The 18,452-nt window shown below is 41.4% G+C and overlaps 2 protein-coding genes across 2 annotated transcripts in view; both read left to right on the forward strand.

Moving 5' to 3' along the window:
* Positions 1-2,933, forward strand: part of sec63 (SEC63 homolog, protein translocation regulator) — an 11,918-nt gene extending 8,985 nt beyond the window's left edge. The window contains exon 20 of the mRNA XM_068708803.1: positions 440-2,933. Within this exon, the coding sequence (XP_068564904.1) occupies positions 440-577 (138 nt within the window). The 3' untranslated portion in view covers positions 578-2,933. The remainder of the gene's footprint in view (positions 1-439) is intronic.
* Positions 2,934-6,452: 3,519 nt separating this feature from the next.
* scml4 (Scm polycomb group protein like 4) lies at positions 6,453-18,449 on the forward strand. Its single transcript, XM_068709223.1, has 7 exons — positions 6,453-6,461; positions 7,535-7,820; positions 11,980-12,182; positions 12,986-13,115; positions 14,951-15,163; positions 16,553-16,698; positions 16,824-18,449. Exons 1-7 carry the CDS (start codon positions 6,453-6,455, stop codon positions 16,947-16,949), a joined length of 1,113 nt encoding a protein of 370 aa, XP_068565324.1. The 3' UTR covers positions 16,950-18,449.
* The last annotated feature ends 3 nt before the right edge of the window (positions 18,450-18,452 follow it).

The following is an 18,452-nucleotide window of genomic DNA, read 5'->3' on the forward strand; positions in this document are numbered from 1 at the left end:
TCATTCATTCATTCATTCCAACACCTGATAGACATCTAAATATCTAAAAAGACTTTATCTTTAATGCACTTTGTAGTCCACAGTTCATACAGTTACGTGTGTTAATTAATCAAGACAAGGTGACTCTACATGGTCTCTGCTGCATATTCAGTTTGCAGTTTAAAATCAAATGTATTAAACATTTAAACATAAACTTTTTTTTTTTGTAACATTCTCGGCTCCTAATTGACCAACTCGTTCTTGTCTCGGGACTCTGGATTTTATTTCTAGACCGGTAAAGACCACAGCCTCTGGGATATCACTAAACTGTACCGTGCATTGTCCCATTTATTTACTAACATCATTACAGCGATGGAATGTAAAAGGCAGCAACGTATCAATGATCTATGTAGTTCTGCTTTTGTAACGGTTAATGACTTCAAATCTCGTGCCGTCATAGCTGGAGGTCCACGAGGCCAAGGCCATGCTGGACAACCACCCGCAGTGGGACATCCCCGACACGGAGGAGGAGGACGAGGAGCAGGAGGACAGCGACGGCATCGAGGAGAGCGAGGATGACGAAGAGGACAACGACTGAATGCGAATACACACACATACACATGCTCAGCCCCCCCCCTGACCCCACAACAACAACACCCAAGAGCAGCGAACGAGGAGCAGCAAAGCTGTGCCCGCCACACACACACACACACACACACACACACACACACACGCACACACACAGAGTCACCGGGGACAGTTTCTACACACAGAGCCCTCCTTCTCTTCCATTTTATCTTTACATGGACCGTGACCCCCCCCTCCTCCCTCCCTCCCTCCCTCCCTTTTCTACAGAGACTTGTTCATTAACTTTCCGTTGCTGGCGGAAGAGAATTCTGTGAATACTTACCCAGGCCCGTGTGTGTGTGGGTGTGCATGGAGAGTGGATGGTGTGTGTGTGTGTGTGTGTGTGTGTGTGTGTGTGTGTGTGTGTGTGTGTGTGTGTGTGTGTGTGTGTGTGTGTGTGTGTGTGTGTGTGTGTGTGTGTGTGTGTGTGTGTGTGTGTGTGTTTGTAACCCTGTATGTGTTTGTAAAGGAATGAACGATTGACACACTGTGGACTGGAGGACCTATTATCTGGGCTCTGTTCTCCTTGGAGTGGGAGATGTACAACAGCTAATTCCATTTGCAAACTTAACAAAAACCCCATGATCTCCGTACGGACTTCATGACGTGGCTCTCGCTCCTAATTTAAAGAATCACTCGGCACCGATGTTTTCCACACCAATGATACTTTCTATTGTACAATTAAAAACTGCAGAAGTGTGAGCTTTGGCCCTATTTGTCGGGGATCACGTCAACCATTGGGACCGTTTGCTCCTTTCAGAGCACGGGAGCACAGTTCAGTCTCTTCAGGTTTTTTTAATTTTTTTTTTTTACTTTCTGCTGTGAAAGCAGCAGGTCACTTGTATGTATTTTTACTCGCTGTATGTTTTAAGGAGATGTCTGCAGATGGGCGCTGATCTCCGCTCGGCTCCGTTAATCATGCTCGTTCGTTCCCTGTGATCCGCGTCAGACTGTGTTTTTCAGACGGAGACACCTGGTGGTTGAAAGCAGGTGATTCTGGAAATGACCTCAAGTATAATGGGGGGGAAATGGCATAACTTGCAGTGTTCAGATTTTTTGAATTATTGAGTACTCTTCTTGTCCGTATACTACATACAAGTTGTATCTATATATAAATATAGATATACATCCTTGTGGCTTTTCAGAGAAGTGACTCCCTTTCTCTTCATCCTTTTTTTTTTTTTTTTCCTTTTACAATTGTAGCACATTCCAGTATAGACTCATTGTCCGAAAAGGCCTTATAAATACAACTGAAATACCACAACATACAAGTCCTTGGGTGCTATGCACCAGTGGTTCTTGGGAGAGCAGAATATTATTTTGTGTTTTGTACCAGTATTTTTTTCTTTTATTTCAATTTAGAGTTAGTCTCTTTATAGTAAACTTAGCGCTCCAACAGTCCTGGAATGCATATCGCCGATCTTGCCGTGACAAAAGCTCTTAATAAGTTCAGTTTTTTGGCAGTCGTGCGTGACGTGAGATCCGCTCTGTGTTAATGGATCGGAGTAGGAGATCCCTGACTCGGCACAGCACTCATGACCTGAAAGGTGTTCCCAACAACAACAACAAAAAACGGTTGCAAGTAACTTTAGGGTGAGACTAAGCATGCTTTGTGTCTGTGGCCATTAAAGCAGAAGGAGCTTCATTTTGTAATTATGACAAAAGTTTTTTCCCCTATAGCACATCTCAAGGATTTTTATTTTTCTGTTTTTCTGCCTGAGATTTCTGACTATCCAAAAGAATCCACTGTCATTTAAGCTTTTTTTTTGGTTAAACAAATGTAACACATTGTCTTGTTTTGTTCCAATCGATCTTGTTTTTTTTCATTATATTCCAGTGCAAAAAAAAAAGAAAATCAGAGCTTCCTTGTGCAGCTCTGGGGGCTCTCACTGTGTGTCTCTACGACTTCATTCAGATCGCGGTATGAATATCTGTGGACACGCTCTCCCGACACCACATACTCACAAAAAACACATGCGCTCACTATACGCCCTCCTGTAATTGCATTCAAAGAGAGGTAATATTGTACTCTTGAGTATTTATCGCTCTGCAACAGAATGTAGCATCAGCGATTTTTTTATTTTTTTTCGCTGTGTGGAAGAAGAAAAAGAAAACAAAAAAAGAAACTGCAGTGAGGTTAAATACGACACCATCTCTCCCGTGGCAGACCTTGTCCAGGTCGACTGGCCAGCAGGCCGCCTCAGTTTGGACAACACTACCCAATGACTATCTATCTGCCACTTTTGTTTACAAAGGAACTGTCATTGTAAATGGAAAAAATATATTATTTGTATTTAAAATCATTTCAAATAAAAACTTTTAAATGAGATGGTGTCATTATTTCCCCCATATAGGTAGCTTATTACAGACATCATGGAATCATCATTTTCTTTTCTTTTTTGGGTTATTGAATTAATTTCACACAACTTAATCATGGTGGTTGCCACTCTTGTGCCCTGTCTTTTAAATTTAGAGGGATGCATATGTCTTTGCATATTTTATTATTCTACTTTATTGTGCTCAGGTGTTGCGTATTGCTGTGTAAGTATAAGGGCCCAACGGCCATGCATACTTTCCTCTTCATGTGAACAGGTGTGGGAATTCTGTCGGCACGTTTTTGCAAATTTGGGGTCAGTTTCTCAAGATAATATCACGATTAGACCACAATCCTCCCAAGATATCTTAATAATGCCGTTACACAAGCGTACCAAATACAAAAAAATAATAATTGCAGGCTAATAGAAGGTAATATAACAGTTAGCATATCAGTAATATAAATTACTTTAACTCAAACATATGGAGGAGTGTTCCGGGGTTATCAGAAGGGGGCTGAACCTCTTCAGCTGGAGTGCTCCTGTGCCGTCTCTCCCTCTCTGTCTGAACCAGGGCAGGTAAATGAGATGCATCCTTAAAGCCGCACAGGGAAGTCCTCCTCACCGGCAGCCCCGGGAACGAAGCAGTCACGCGCCCCCCCCCTTTCAACTTGCACCCTCGAGGACGTTAAAATCCGTCGGGAAGGTCAAGCCGAAGCTTCCGCGCCTTCCCGCAGACTCCGGACGCAGCCCGCCGGTGCTCGCTCGCTTCCCGCGCCGCACAACTGCTGAGGGTGGAACCCGGACCGACCCATGCCCGAGAGTTCGCCGCTGCGTCCGCCGCTCGTGCTGCTCCATATGCACCGGCTCAGCGTCTGCACGCGCTCGCGGCCCGCCGTGGAGAAATAGATCCCCGCCCCGTTGAATCGACCCGTCGAGATATAGGTAACGAACCACAGACTCGATCCCAAAAAAAAAAAAACGAACTTGAAGGCATCTCTTCTCCTGACACATATATGTGATCGCAGACTATTAACATAAGACTGCATTGTAGAACAACAAGGTCACCCCAAACTCACCTCAGTCCCTGCAGAAGTCTGTAGAGATGTAGCCTAAATTTCTAGATTTCTATTACAAATGATAAAATACTTATCTTTGATTTTATTTCACATGCACCTATAGGCCTATGACATTGTTAGGGATCTTTTTTTTATTTCCTTGTCATCATTCATTACTTTCTCATGACACACCCAAAAAAGTTAACTGCAGTGCTGCACCCATTTGCCTTAAGTAGGTTATGCATACAAGTGTTTTTTTGTTTTTTAAAGATTACAGTGCTCTGCTCACATTGATTCAGACAGTTAACCCTTTAACCCCCTAACCCCCTCAAACCAGACACAATTTGCTTGAAGCCTAAATGCAAACATGCAGGGTTGGTAGTATGCAAATAGTAAAGAAGGCTGCAGCAGCTCTTCTTTCTCTCAGCAGGAACATGTGCTTTGTTTTTGGAGGTTGGAAGCCTGGGCAGTGTATCTAAAAGATATAAGTTTAATAAATGATTGGACTTTGCAGAAAGACTTCATCTCCACACAAAGAAGTAGTGGATGCAGGCGTCATGCACACCGTTGCACATTGGGTGTGGGTGTGATTTTGCTGTTGTTTCATTGTTGTCACATTTCCAGGGATGAAGAAATACTGGGTGGAGGCATGAGATTAAAGTTATATCATGGAGGAAGTTTGTAATCTTTTCAGCTACAGTATACCAAGTCCACTCTGTGCTGTGTTTTTGTTTCAGACTGTGCCGCACACGTCTGCAGCTGTGGGGTCTAACTGAATCTACTCACTTAATTGCTTATTTCTAATGCAGTTCCGTAGACTGTTGCAAAACACAATTGCGGAGACGCGTACAGATGTTGTTTTGTTTTGAGCCTTTGTTCCTCTTTGTAAGGCAGTGTTTGAGAGAGCTTTTCTTTAATAAAGAAGAGACGGTCAGCACTGAATTGCAAAGGGAAATATATTGGGTGGCACATTATTATGGTCCTTTCACAGTGACTGGATGAATCTAAGCGAAGAGGCTTTCACACCTAACACACATTGTGCAGAAGAAGGTCAGTGTTCACAAGGAGAAAGCAGATACACTCTCATAAACAGCTGCGTGAGTGAAAGCAGAATGCTGGTGGATTTTCTGCAGGTATTGTGTGCCCAGAAAACCCCCCAAAATAAATTGTTGAAAGAGTATGGCATTGATTCTGGCGGACAGGAGGTGGCATTTCGTCTACAGCGATCTGACTGCAAATTTCATTCAGTGTAACCGTTTTTTAAAAATCCATAAATTCACTGCCTGCAGCTTCCTAAAATGGAAGCATCTGTTGTTGTTTTTTTTCAGTCAGCTATGTTTATAAATTGAATATCTTTTGGGTTTTGAACTGAAATTTAAGCTTAAGTTATAACTTAATAATGATTTATTAAACAACTGTACACTATGATCATACTAGGTCTTAATTGGCAAAACAATTGCCTTGTGGATGGTGGATTTAAGACACATTCTGATTCAAATGAGGCTCTTAATCAGCTTGTAGACAAATAAAAACGTAGACCTGGAAATCGTCAGTAAATCTATTCAATTTACAAATTAGATGTAATTGTCAGTGGCTTTTGCACTTTGCAAAGGAATATTCACTTTGTTGCTGACGTGAAAGCCCAAGAAGACTTGTACCTTTAGAAATAGAAGTTTAATTATGTAGGTCATTCCCGACTGAGTTTCTCTCAATCCCTTTCAGGCATTTTCTCCATCACTGCTTGTCTATTCCACAGCTTATGGGAATGATCAGCAGCTCTGTGTGTGTGTGTGTGTGTGTGTGTGTGTGTGTGTGTGTGTGTGTGTGTGTGTGTGTCCGTGTGTCCGTGTCCGTTCATTTTTGATTTTGTTAAAGGAAACTCTCCAGCAGCTACACTCCTGGCGGGGCTCCAAGCCACAAGTGTTTTGGCAGCGTGGCAAGATAAAGTAGTTTTCTGCTCTCATTGGACTCAGAGCCTTTAGATAGAAACAGAAGCATTCCCCCGTGTGTGTGTGTGTGTGTGTGTGTGTGTGTGTGTGTGTGTGTGTGTGTGTGTGTGTGTGTGTGTGTGTTCTGTGTTGCACTCTGTTTCGTCAAACCTAACTATTTTCATTTTGGTTGTTTCACGGTGCTCTAGATAGCAGCTGTGTGTGTGTGTGTGTGTGTGTGTGTGTGTGTGTGTGTGTGTGTGTGTGTGTGAGAGAGAGTGTGAGAGAAGAACCATCTTCTTTCATGTTTTTTAGGATGACTGTTTGATGTTTCAGATTTTTATTTTGTAAATATGAAATATTGGGGTTGAGGGCAGATGTTTTTCATCTCCAACCTGATGGAAGCTGACAGTTTAGCCCTGAAGAATGTTTTATCTGTTCTTTTTGTTTTCCACCGCACGTCATTTTCTCATATCTCTCCTTTTGATTTTTATTAATTTAAACGTACACTAGATGGAGTGATTTTTGGTGGCGGAGGCTTTGATGATATGGTAAAGGTACTGTTGGAATATTTTGCCCTTTTCAGCATGTTAGCATTGTCATTGCGAGCGTGTTAGCATGCTGATGTTAGCATTTAGTACAAAGCATATCAAGTAATATCAGATTACAGTTAAGATAAATTCATTTGGTCATGTTTTAATATATTATTGCACTCCTTCCATAATCTACCAATCTTTGGAATGAAGAAGTCTTTGTTTAAACTATATATATATATATATATATATATATATATATATATATACTGTGCTCTTTGTTGTTGTTGTGATGAGACAAAATGCTTTGGAAGTCATGTTGTCTAATGGTGCAACCCAATATCTTCACTCTAAGTAGGCCAGAAAGGCTGTATAGTTGCACACATTAAATGCGCTTAGCCTGATGGTGGTGAATAAAGCCCTGTGGATATCCTCTCCAGCTTTAATTACTGCAGGACTAACGGCCCCCAACGAAAATAAGATCTGCCTGCAGAGTATAGGTTAATGGGTGATAATGTGAACGTTTCCATCATCTTTCAAAAGTCTCGCAGCTTTCCTCTTACTGCTCTTCCCCTGCCTTTGTTCCATCCAATACAGAGGAGACTGAAAGCTTACTTAGTTAACGTTAATCAGTAAATCCAGCACCCCGGAGGCCAAATTGCATCCACTTTACACCACAATAGACACATTGTCCCCAATACTTTTGTCATTATCAAAGTCATATTCTCCCATTAGCCACCAGTTTATTTCTTTGACCTCTGGACTCTTGACATCGGTATAATTACACATCAGCCCCCCCCACCCCCCCAATTTCTTTTTTTTCTCCTTTACTGCTCTTTTCTCTCTCCCTGACTCTTCATTTCCATCTCCATCTTCCCTTCAGGCTGCCTACTGTTTGCCTTTTCAACTCCCATTGTTGTGGATTGAAAGGTCTGAAATTAAATTATCGAGGACTGGTTTTGAGAAATGGAATATTGAAGCACATTTTCATGAGCAAAGGGTGATTAGTAGCATTTCAGATTGATAAGTCGGGCTACGGACCTTTCCTAACGTTTGATGCATATTGTTGATTTTGACGGTTTTCTCTCTTTCTCCAGTGTGATGTATCTCACCTTCCCCTGGCGGGCTGCGAGGGCATGAGGCTGCGAGGCGGGCGGGATTTCAACCCTGACGCCTACCTGGAACTGGCCCCTCCTCCTCCTCCTCCTCCTAGTCCCGTTGCCTGGCTCCCTGGCGTCCTCAGCAAGGGCGTACGCCTTCGTCTGCGCTTGGATCGACGGGACAACCGTGGGCGGGGCTGCTGGCAGCTGGTGGACTTGGAGGCGGAGCCAGAGACGGTTGGGCGGGGGCTGAGGAGCCGGGGCCCCGACACCTGCCCTCAAAGTAAGAGTTGGTTCTTATAAAGGGATTCTCAGCACTTTATTTTGAAGAGGTGATTTTGCCAGACTGCTGGTAGTGGTGTAAGAAAATATAAAATAATAAAAATACTACTTTAAATATATCTTAGCAAGAGGTATGTAAGAATTATTAGTACCTAATATGGTGGCCAAATGTCAATTTTTTTATTTTGTGGCTGGATCGTTATTGTGTGTTGAATTGAATTGGATTTTTATTTAAAACAATGCCTCATATTTGTAAGGTATTTTCACATGTTGTGTATGAAATACAAATCTGTAACTACAGCTGTCGGAGTAAAATGCAGTGGAGTAAATAGTCCAGATATACTTTCCATTACTTTAGTATAAAATTGTGGAAATACCTAAAAAGAATGTAATGAAGTACAGTACTTGACTAAATGTACTTAGTTACTTTCCACCGCTGTTGAACATCATTAAGTAGAAATAGAGCCACTCAAGAAGTCGTTTCAGACGTGTGCAGTCTATTTAAATGTGTGTGTGTGTGTGTGTGTGTGTGTGTGTGTGTGTGTGTGTGTGCGTGTGTGCAAAGAAGGTATTTAAATATTTCTGGATATGATCTATTAAATCCCCCCCAATAGCTGATGAAAAGTGCAATACTCTCCACCTTCCCTTTCTTCTGGAGAGTGTTATGTTATGAAGGAGTTCAGTGGAGATAAGGAGGGGCAGTGTGTGTGTGTGTGTGTGTGTGTGTGTGTGTGTGTGTGTGTGTGTGCGTGTGCGTGTGTGCGTGTGTGCGTGTGTGTGTGCGCATGCATGTGTGTTTGGGTACCTTATTTAATACACACATTGTTGTTTATGCGTTTATTTATTCCCACTTTATCACATGACTTTGGTGCAGGATCCAATTTCACCGTCTGTTACCATGGCGACACCCTGCCTGAGCTGTAAATAAATTCAAGGGGTTTGTTACATTGATTAGAAAGAGCGCACACACACACACACACACACACACACACACACACACACACACACACACACACACACACTAATCTATTCTAGACAACCAGGCGAGGGTATATAGGCTAGTTTCTAGTTAAAATGCAATTATTCTATGCATGCATTTTGGTGTGTGTGTGTGTGTGTGTGTGTGTGTGTGTGTGTTTAGATTGTTTGTTTATATCTGTGTAGGTGTGCAGGTTAGTGAAGCATTAGCATAATTCACTTCATTGCAGTTTCCCCTCTGCATAAGTGAAAACAGATACAAATCTCCGTCCCCTGAAGCTGGTGATCACATTATGTTAATCATCGCTGATCACTGCTGCATTACTGTGGCCATAACGGCGGGCTCCAACAGCTTTTAAATGCCGTCCTCTGACATTCAGCGTCCCAAAAAAAAAGGAGACAGTATCCCCTTAGTCGGAAAATGAAATCGGGCGTAGGGGTTCACCGATCTCTTAATTGCTTAATTAGCCGTTAAACAAATGAGGCTGCGGTCCCAAATGTATCGCGTTCGGATGCAGCGGTGCAAATCTTTCCCCCTCGCCTGCAAAAAATTGGTGTTGCTGCCTCATATTGTCAGTCAGTGTTAATGGACTCCCCCCCTCCTCATATCCAATTCTTTTAAAGTAAAAGATGATTATCTGTTCTCTCTCCGTCTGTCTCTGTCTGTAATGTGATGCGCTGTAATGAGACAGGACTGATTGAGGAGGGACATCAGGATTAATCTTCCTGTGTAATTACTTATATGATTTATGGGTCCCTTCCTTCACACGCACACACACACACACACACACACACACACACACACACACACACACACACACACACACACAAGGGCCTCCTACCATCATGGTCACTGTGTTCCAGCACTATCACAGCCCTATTGTCCTGACCTTGCTGTTTATTTCCCCCTATTTTTATTATCATGTATGGGCTTCAAGTAATGAAATACTGCAATTTGTCTGGCCTGTCACATTCAGTGTTAACACAGCTCGTGAGCGGCCCCTTTACGGCACGTCTTTTTACACGCCAGCAGCGGCTCCAGCTTGCGAGCGAGCGAGGCCAAGCCGGCGTTTGATCCTCCCTGTGAAAGGTTAACCTGATTTTCATTGAGCATTAATAAACCCACCAGCGTGGCTTCTTTTGACCGCGAACAGGAATCGGCGCAGCAGCCTGAGCGCAACTAATCGATACGTTGTGTTGAAGGGGAAAAAAACCTGAGTTGTACTCTAGACTTATAGACAGAAAGAGCAAATAAGCTCTCTGGAGCCTGCTCTTTCTTTTAATACCTGCACCTCAGTGGGTATAAAACCTGCCTTTGGCTGGTCGTTTTTCTTTCCATGTGTAGATTGTTTATTATAGATAAAAACAAAAGCATCATACATGCCACAAAGACACAGAGGAAGTTTATATATAAAAGGAAGGCTGTGAGCTTTGAGAGCAATATGATCTTTCATCACAAACAAAAGCAGCAGAGTAATCCTGAAGGGCTTCTGCGAGAGCCTTTTGATGTTTACCGAGAGAATGATCTCTTCACCTGGAATTCAGGCTGTCTAAGAAAAGTTCAAGCAATGTAAGATTAAAAGATTTAATTCATTAGGATTTTTTTTTGTGTACATAAGGACGTTGCTTCCTGTGCAGAAATTTTAATTTCTTCAGAAACAATTTGAGGACGGATTACAGTTTGTAACCCGAGCGCTTGTAGCACAAAACACTGCACAGCGTGAATCCCTTGTCACCCGCTCTAAGGTTTTTTTTTTTTAGAAGACAGAAAAGAAAAAACCCTGAGCTGTGGCAACTGTAATTACATTACAGTCCCACACACACACACACACAGACACACAGACATCGTTTTGAGCTCAGCACGTCTGCCGGCTGCCGCGGGATGTTAGAGGCGTGTTGCTATGACGACTGAAAGGGGACACAGAGGAAGGGGGTTAGGGTAGAAGGGAAGGGGAGGAGGGGGGTTGTTTCGTAGGAAGGTGGTTGGGGATTGAGAACAGAGAGAGAGAGAGAGAGAGAGAGAGAGAGAGAGAGAGAGAGAGAGAGAGAGAGAGAGAGAGAGAGAGAGAGAGAGAGGGAGGGAGAGAGAGAGAGAGAGAGAGAGAGAGAGGGAGAGAGAGAGAGAGAGAGAGAGAGAGAGGGAGAGGGTTGCCGGCGTCTTGACAGTGTGTAGCGGCAGAGAACAGTAGAGGCAGGCTGTCGGAGAGCCATCAGGGGATTATTCAGAGACCTGCTGCTGGAGCGGAGTATCACGCAGACAGTGAATACCAGACGGCTGAGTGCATGGTAGGCAAAATCCTCAGAATGATCATTTTGTGCTAATTTTTTCTGATTTTGGTCTGAGAGGCATCATGCTTATTCACATGCTGTCTCTGTTCCTGTTTTTCCTCTTCTTGCAATGACACATTCTTTGTCATCCCCCCCCCAAAAAAAGAGCATTTTATTCTCTAAACAGTTTCCAGTCTCGCTGCACTGAATTCAAGCCAGTTCTGCATAATATTGTTAAAGCTCTCGGGGTATAAAATATTAATTGGTGTACTACAGCATGGCAGCTAATTACTACTAATTAGTATCAGCCTCTGTAAAAAGCGCAATCAGCACAGAGCACCTTAGCTTCAGATTCAAAGGCCATTTCAGGTAAGCGATTGTGTTGCATGAGTGAAATGATGGAGAAAGGGATGTATTGTGAAAGTCACAGCCATGTGGTACAGAGACGAACACTTGAAACATTGCTGTGTGTGTGTGTGTGTGTGTGTGTGTGTGTGTGTGTGTGAGAGAGAGAGTGTGAGAATGTGCATTTTGATTGATTGTTTGATCATGTGGTGTTGTAGGTTTATGTGCTTTGCTTTCACTTCCTGTGTGTGTGTGTGTGTGTGTGTGTGTGTCTTTGTCTCTGTGCAGTAATGATATTTATTGCAATCTTTGCAGTTGGAGAGGGGGAGGGGTGTGATGGAGTACAAAGCTGTATGTGGCTTTGTTTCTACTATTTCCTATAGTTTCTGTGCGTGTGTGTGTGTGTGTGTGTGTGTGTGTGTGTGTGTGTGTGTGCGCAGGGGCTAGTCTCACATGTACCTCTAAGTTTCCGCTTCACTTTGGAGCTGAGGCAGTGGCGCGTGCAGTTTTAAGCCACCACTTCCTGTTGCTTTTGAAATTACCTTGACTAATCTCTCCGTCTCCCTCAGGTCTGATGAGTACCTCGTCTGTCGGCTCAGAGATGCAGACTCCCGCTCTCGGCCCCCAGTTCACAGCGGGGCCCCAGGGTAAGGTACCCGGCAGGAAGAGAGGACGGCCTCCTATCCGTAAGCTGGAGTTCCAGAGTCACTACGTTGAGCCTCTGTCGCCTCTCAAGGTCCCGAAGAAGAGAGGCAGAAAACCTGGCTTTAAGGTCAGTCAGTCATCCTTTTGTAATAGGATGCTATATTTTAAAGCTAACTTGTTACGTTTTCTTTTAAAACAGCAAGCAGTCCTCTTCTTCCATGCCTTTAGCTGGTGCTTTGCTAAGTTGTCATGATACTATACATGCTAGTAGAACAGGAGAAAACCAAACGAGGGACCCACTCATCAAAACACTGCTCCATAGTGCTGCTAGTGGTCAAAGACTCAACTAAGTACCTTTTAATAATTGCTGCCATTGACACTGTCACCTGTATAACGTTTAGTGTATACTTTTGTCATTAATATTGGTATTGATAATGGTACTGGTATTGTTATTGGTAGTTTTAGCAGTATATCAATATATTAGTGACAATGACATTGCTATTATTAATGTTTTGGTGCTGATATTGTTAGTGGTAGTACTGTTAATAATGGAATAGGTTTTATTTGTACCAGTGCCTTCTCAGTCCCCTGACTTTTCATCTAGTGGGTCAACATTTACACCCTTCTAAAACTTAAGTGGATGAATATATATAAAACTAATGACCAATTTATTATTATTATTATTATTATTAGTATTATTATTATTATTATATGTATTTTTATTTAATGTCGCCTTTCAAATTCTTTGCTACCACAGCACACTGTGGTTTCACTCAATGGTCAAACTTGTATTTGCCTAACTAGCAGTAAGCGATTCCAACAATTTTGGTTTCTGATGTGTAATGACAATTAAATAGACCTCACTGATTTGTGTGTGTGTGTGTGTGTGTGTGTGTGTGTGTGTGTGTGTGTGTGTGTGTGTGTGCGCAGCTGAAGCCCAGGATGGTGATGTCCCCACTAGCTAACTCTCCTCCCAGCAGCACACCAGGACCTGAGATGGGCTCCATCCCACAGGATGCTGCTATTGTCCCCCACTCTGCCACACCACAAGTCCTAACAGGTAACGGCACACACACACACACACACACACACACACTCATACACTCATATCTTAACCTTTACGGGCTTTTCTATCCAGTAATGAGCTCTTAAAAAATGACGGGTCTGTACAGAGCGAAAGCCAAGTCAGGATATTAAATGGTAAGAATTAGAGATTGTTTTTTCTATTTACAAGGTCCAATGATTTTGTTTTAAAGCCTTGAGACCTGCAGCCATTCAGTATGAGGAAGCGGATCCTGACATTTTTACACTTTGTGTGTGACCGTGTGGTTTTGAAATGGGCCCTCCCTTCCTCTCTTTTATTTTAGTTTCTCATCTTTTCCATCGTTTGGCTACCCGGCTCTGACTGTGACTTAAATTCAGTTCTAAAATACACACTTGTCAGCGTGGTGCCTTTCTTCTTTGCTCTCTAAAGTACACAGATGACTTGTTCTCTGTGTCGAGAAATGCTTTTAGATGTAAAACATTACTTTGTTGTGCATGCCTGCATGTTGAATCAGAAACAGCCCGAGTGTCTATGGGTTTACCGAGTGTGTTTACATGCCCTAAAATGAGAAATACACGCCTTCAAGCTTAACCCAAACATGTTATTTCTCATTCCTTTTCAATCTTCTCGTCTATGCTTTCCTTTTCTTTCTTAGGCTCTGGAGAAAATCTGACTTTTTTTTTATTCTTCCACAAAAGAAAATGTGTTTCATACGACCATTTTTTTCTCTCTCTCCTTTTCTCCCCTCCGTCTGTCCTGCTCTGAATAAGCAAACATTTAAAGATTGCCTTTAGTGTATTTGAGGTGGGAATGGGAATCTCATGTGTCAAGGACCAGCGGTTTGCTCTTTGTTCTTGTAAATCATGAAAAACGTTTGATGTCAGACTGTAGACATTCAAAAGTGAAGTGCACACACATGCACACACACACACACACATATATATATACACACACACACATTACAAACCAGTGTGCTCCCCGTGGTGCCATCCAAACATATGTAAATCATTTCTCTAGTGAAATGGAGAAGCATTTCAAAAATAGTTCCTGTATTGTAGGGGTATGTTTTAGCATACGGTCTAAGCAGTGTAAACTTCCTTTTTTTTTTGTCACATTTCTTTTAGTCAATGTATTAAAAAAAACATTATTTTGTCATCTTTTATAATATTTACCTGGTTTATTTAAGAACATTTCAGGTTGTAAAGATATTAAAAACCTGATGCATAACCTGAAGGATAGAAATAGTGTTTATATAAATAAAATGACAATTGAATACATCTGTATCTCAAGTATTAACAGATTAAGCTTGTATTGTAGGATATGAGGGCAGTTCTGCAATGTGTGTGTGCCAAAGTATTCGCCTCCAAACTCACATGCGCAGATCTTATCACATAATTGATTTTTCAGAATACAATAGAATACGTTTGACCTTTTGTGTGAGCACAAAGTAGAGGCCATTCAGAATCATCTCAGTGGACTATTTCCATCTTCTAAATCTGTCATCAGGTGAATCCATAACCTGCCCAGCCCTGGCATAACCAGCAGGCATCTACATTATTGACGAGCTGAAAAAACGTTTGGCTCAAAAGGGACCACAATCAGAGGAATTACTGACCTTTCAGCAGTTTCCCATACATACAGTTACAGGCTGAATGGGGCTTTGACACTGTTTATTTTACTCAGTATTTAAAGGACATGAAAAATGTGACTGCTGTTCAATGTAGTACATAGGGCTGCAGATACTATATTGGTCTGATAGAAATATTAAAATCCTTGCCACGTTAAAAAAGACAGCATTTCCCAAATGGGCTTGGCTTGACTGATGCCACTTCCTGTCGTTCCTCTTCCAGCGGAGACGTCAATGCCTGATGACTTCTTATGCGACCCACCGGTGGACTCCAAGCGCTACGCCGTTGACCCCAGCGACTCTGCCTTCAATGTCATGACGTCCCAGTACCCACCAAAGCGCTCCTATGGCTACCGTGGCAGCAGTTGCTCGACCCCAATGGGCCTGTGCAGACAAGCATCGAGCCCAGGAAGCTTCCAGGATGCAAACAGGACTGGTGAGGCTTTGCTGTGCCATTTTGCTTAGAAGTGTAAACCGCTCTGTACCAAGTTCTTTAAAGGTCCTGCACCCTCATTGTCAAACTGCACAGGCAGGTGTTTTCACTTATTTGCTTGATTGGTGCTCCTTTTAATATAGTGTGCTAATGTGCTTGATTGACATCTCTCTCTCTCTCTAGTTGCACCTGTTAAGGCGGGATAACTTGCATATCCATCATAGCCCCTTCTGACTAAAGCTGGAGCCAATCAGTCAGGTTAATTAACAACACCTGTGTGGTGCAGAACCTTTAATCCGGGAAACCCCTCATAAATACCTGCACTCTTGACTTCTGTATTGACCAAGAACAAAATTAAATTTTGAAGCAATTTGAACAATTAAGGTGTGAACTCTACCCAAAGCATTAGCATGTCTCGTATAACATGCAGCATAAAAGGTTAGGTAGATCTAAAAGCTGTGAAACAGGATGTCAGCCTGTCTTATGTATTGTATATACCATACTACGAGTTCTTTTATGAAACTTTCTATGACATACTATCGCTTATTATGATGTTATTGATATTTTTATGACATACAGTATTATGACATATTTTACGACATACAATAACTTTTTTATGAGACACTTTATTGGGATTTTTTATGGCGTACTACACTGACTTTTTTTGTTACTGTTTTAGTACATTCTATCTATACTATTACATTTGTATGACTTTTTACGACAGTTATGGCATACTATACTATGACTTCTTTATGGCATACTATTCAGCATACTACACTATGACGTTTGTATGACTTTTAATATGACATACTATACTATGACATTTATCTAAACATACTACACCATGATATGTTTATAAATGTGTTCATGACACTACTATACTATACTTTTTTATGACATTGTATATAATACAAAACTATGTTTTTTGACATACTATAGTATGACATTTTAATGATGTTTATGGCATACTATATTATGACTTTACATTACTTTTTTGATGATATACTATGCTCAATTTTAGCACATACTATATTATGGTATTTTCATGGCATATTATACTTTGACCTTTTAATGGTGTTCTTTTGGGACGTACAATAATGTGACATTTTTATGGTTTGTTTTTTTAATACCTTTTTTATGACGTACTGTGATTACTTTATGACGTACTTTGATTACTTTATGATGTACTATGACTGTAGCTTCATATTTAAATAGTGAGAGTAACTTAACTATGAGAGAATTGATCTTCTCATCCAACTCTCAGCAAAAAAGTGAACAAACATATTTTTCCAAAATATCTAACACTTAAAGTTGAAATGTAATTCTGCCGAATTAATGTTTTGTCATGTTGGAATGTCAGCGTTTTCTTTATTTGTTTGTTTGGATCCCTAGCTTACAGTCCAATGCCAGACTCTGGAGAGTGCAAGCGTCCTGCTGGTAAGGACCCGTCCAGCTGGAACGTTGAGGAGGTTGTTTGGTTCATCAAAGACGCTGACCCCCAAGCCCTGGGACCCCACGCCGATGCATTCAGGAAGCATGTGAGTCCAGACTGCTCTATATATATATATATATATATGCAAAAAGCTAAATGTATTGTAACAGAGCTTGATCTTGATCTCAAACAGCCTGAGCGCTAGTCACACGGTTCTGTGATTTGTTTCAGGAGATAGACGGAGACGCTCTGCTCTTGCTGAAAAGTGAGATGATGATGAAGTATCTGGGACTGAAGCTGGGACCTGCACTTAAACTCTGTTACCACATCGACAGGCTTAAACAGAACCGCTTGTGATTTGCTGCAGAGGAGCCAAACCCCCGATCGCCTCTCACTAAAACAGTATCACTGCTGATTCTCTGAAACATTTTCAGCCATCAGCAATACATCATGAATGCCTTTGGATGCTGATTTTGTTGACAAATTGGACATGTTGACTGTACATATTAAGACTATTTGCAGCTGAAACACTTATTTCATTTTCATCATTGTTTACTGGGTATCTAAATGGCTTTAGATTGTAAATAGTTCAACTCCACGAAGATGGCAGCTACTGTCTATTGAAACGTGACCTGTCCACTCTTCAGTCTTAATCATGGACACCGTACCGACGCCTCTGAAGACCTGCAGAGACGGGGGAGCTTAACAAACATGTGTGGTGCTTTACCTTGATATCATATTTAAACTTAAAGAAGTCTTTGTGTCAAGGCACAACGCTGCTGCCATTTTGAAATAATAGTTTTGTTAGTTTTGTTTTAAATTGATGACAATGTTGCCCCAGGTACCACTCCTAGACACAAGCTTTAACTTATTACCGACCTCTCAAACTCTTAAGCAAGTATTGAAATAATTTGAGTTATGTTGAAATACTAAAACATGAACTGCATTACAGACAAGTGATGTTTGAAACACGTGTAACAAAGAGATTTGCTAACATGATTGCTTTTGCCACAAACCACAGCACACCAATCAGAGGTGTGTATAATCATGCAGCGCTGACAAGGACAGGATGGAAAGGAGACAGAGATATACGTTGTTTTTTTACCATGTTCTCGTGATTTCTACATCCTGTTACACTGATGCGCTGTGAGAGAAAGCAACTTGTAGCAAACTCATACAGTACAACTTGGTGCTCACTGAAACCACTACAAACAAGAAGACGTAACGATTGAGTCACTCTCCTCCTACACTTCACCACTATGGCTGTGTGACTTCCAGTTTACATTCTTCTCATGCAATAGCTCTTCAGTCATTTTACATATAAATGCATCTGAGTCATGTTTAGCTCTGTCAAATGATAACGGAGTATTTCATCTCTAAACTGTAAACTGTCAACATTTTCAGCAGTCACCAAATACAGTTTTGTCATATTGATTTGTACAAACAACATGTATACACATTAATGATCAGTCACAACTTTTTTTTTTCTAACTGTACAGTGGCCTACTTGTTACTTGCTTTAATCGTCTGTGTTCTATGTGTTTTGCTTACATTTTTTTAATATCCGTCTGCAACACTTATGTGAATACAGCATGTATGTCTACGTATGAATTGTGTATTTCATAACTTTCTCGAGCCAGAGGGAGCTTTAAGCATTAACCCTTCACATTTTATTTTCCCATCTGTAAACTTGATTTAAGTGATTTGCAGGAAATTTCCAAATGTTTTCCAAATTTTTTTGATCAGTAACCCATATACCAATTTTGACTCCCTAATGACCTTTCTTTTCTCTTCAATATGTTTTTAAAAGAACACCTTTTGCAGAAAAAATAAACTGTCTTGTTCAATGAAGTGTAACTT

The sequence above is a fragment of the Cebidichthys violaceus genome, unplaced genomic scaffold (genome assembly GCF_023349555.1).
Source record: "Cebidichthys violaceus isolate CVI_PGR_0920_01 unplaced genomic scaffold, fCebVio1.0.p SCAF_14, whole genome shotgun sequence".
NCBI lineage: Eukaryota > Metazoa > Chordata > Actinopteri > Perciformes > Stichaeidae > Cebidichthys > Cebidichthys violaceus.

Excerpts from the sequence above, each read along its gene's own strand:
- scml4 (XM_068709223.1), top strand. Across the intron at positions 7,821-11,979 it reads CCCCGACACCTGCCCTCAAA|GTCTGATGAGTACCTCGTCT; the intron begins GTAAGAGTTGGT and ends CGTCTCCCTCAG. Across the intron at positions 13,116-14,950 it reads CACACCACAAGTCCTAACAG|CGGAGACGTCAATGCCTGAT; the intron begins GTAACGGCACAC and ends TTCCTCTTCCAG.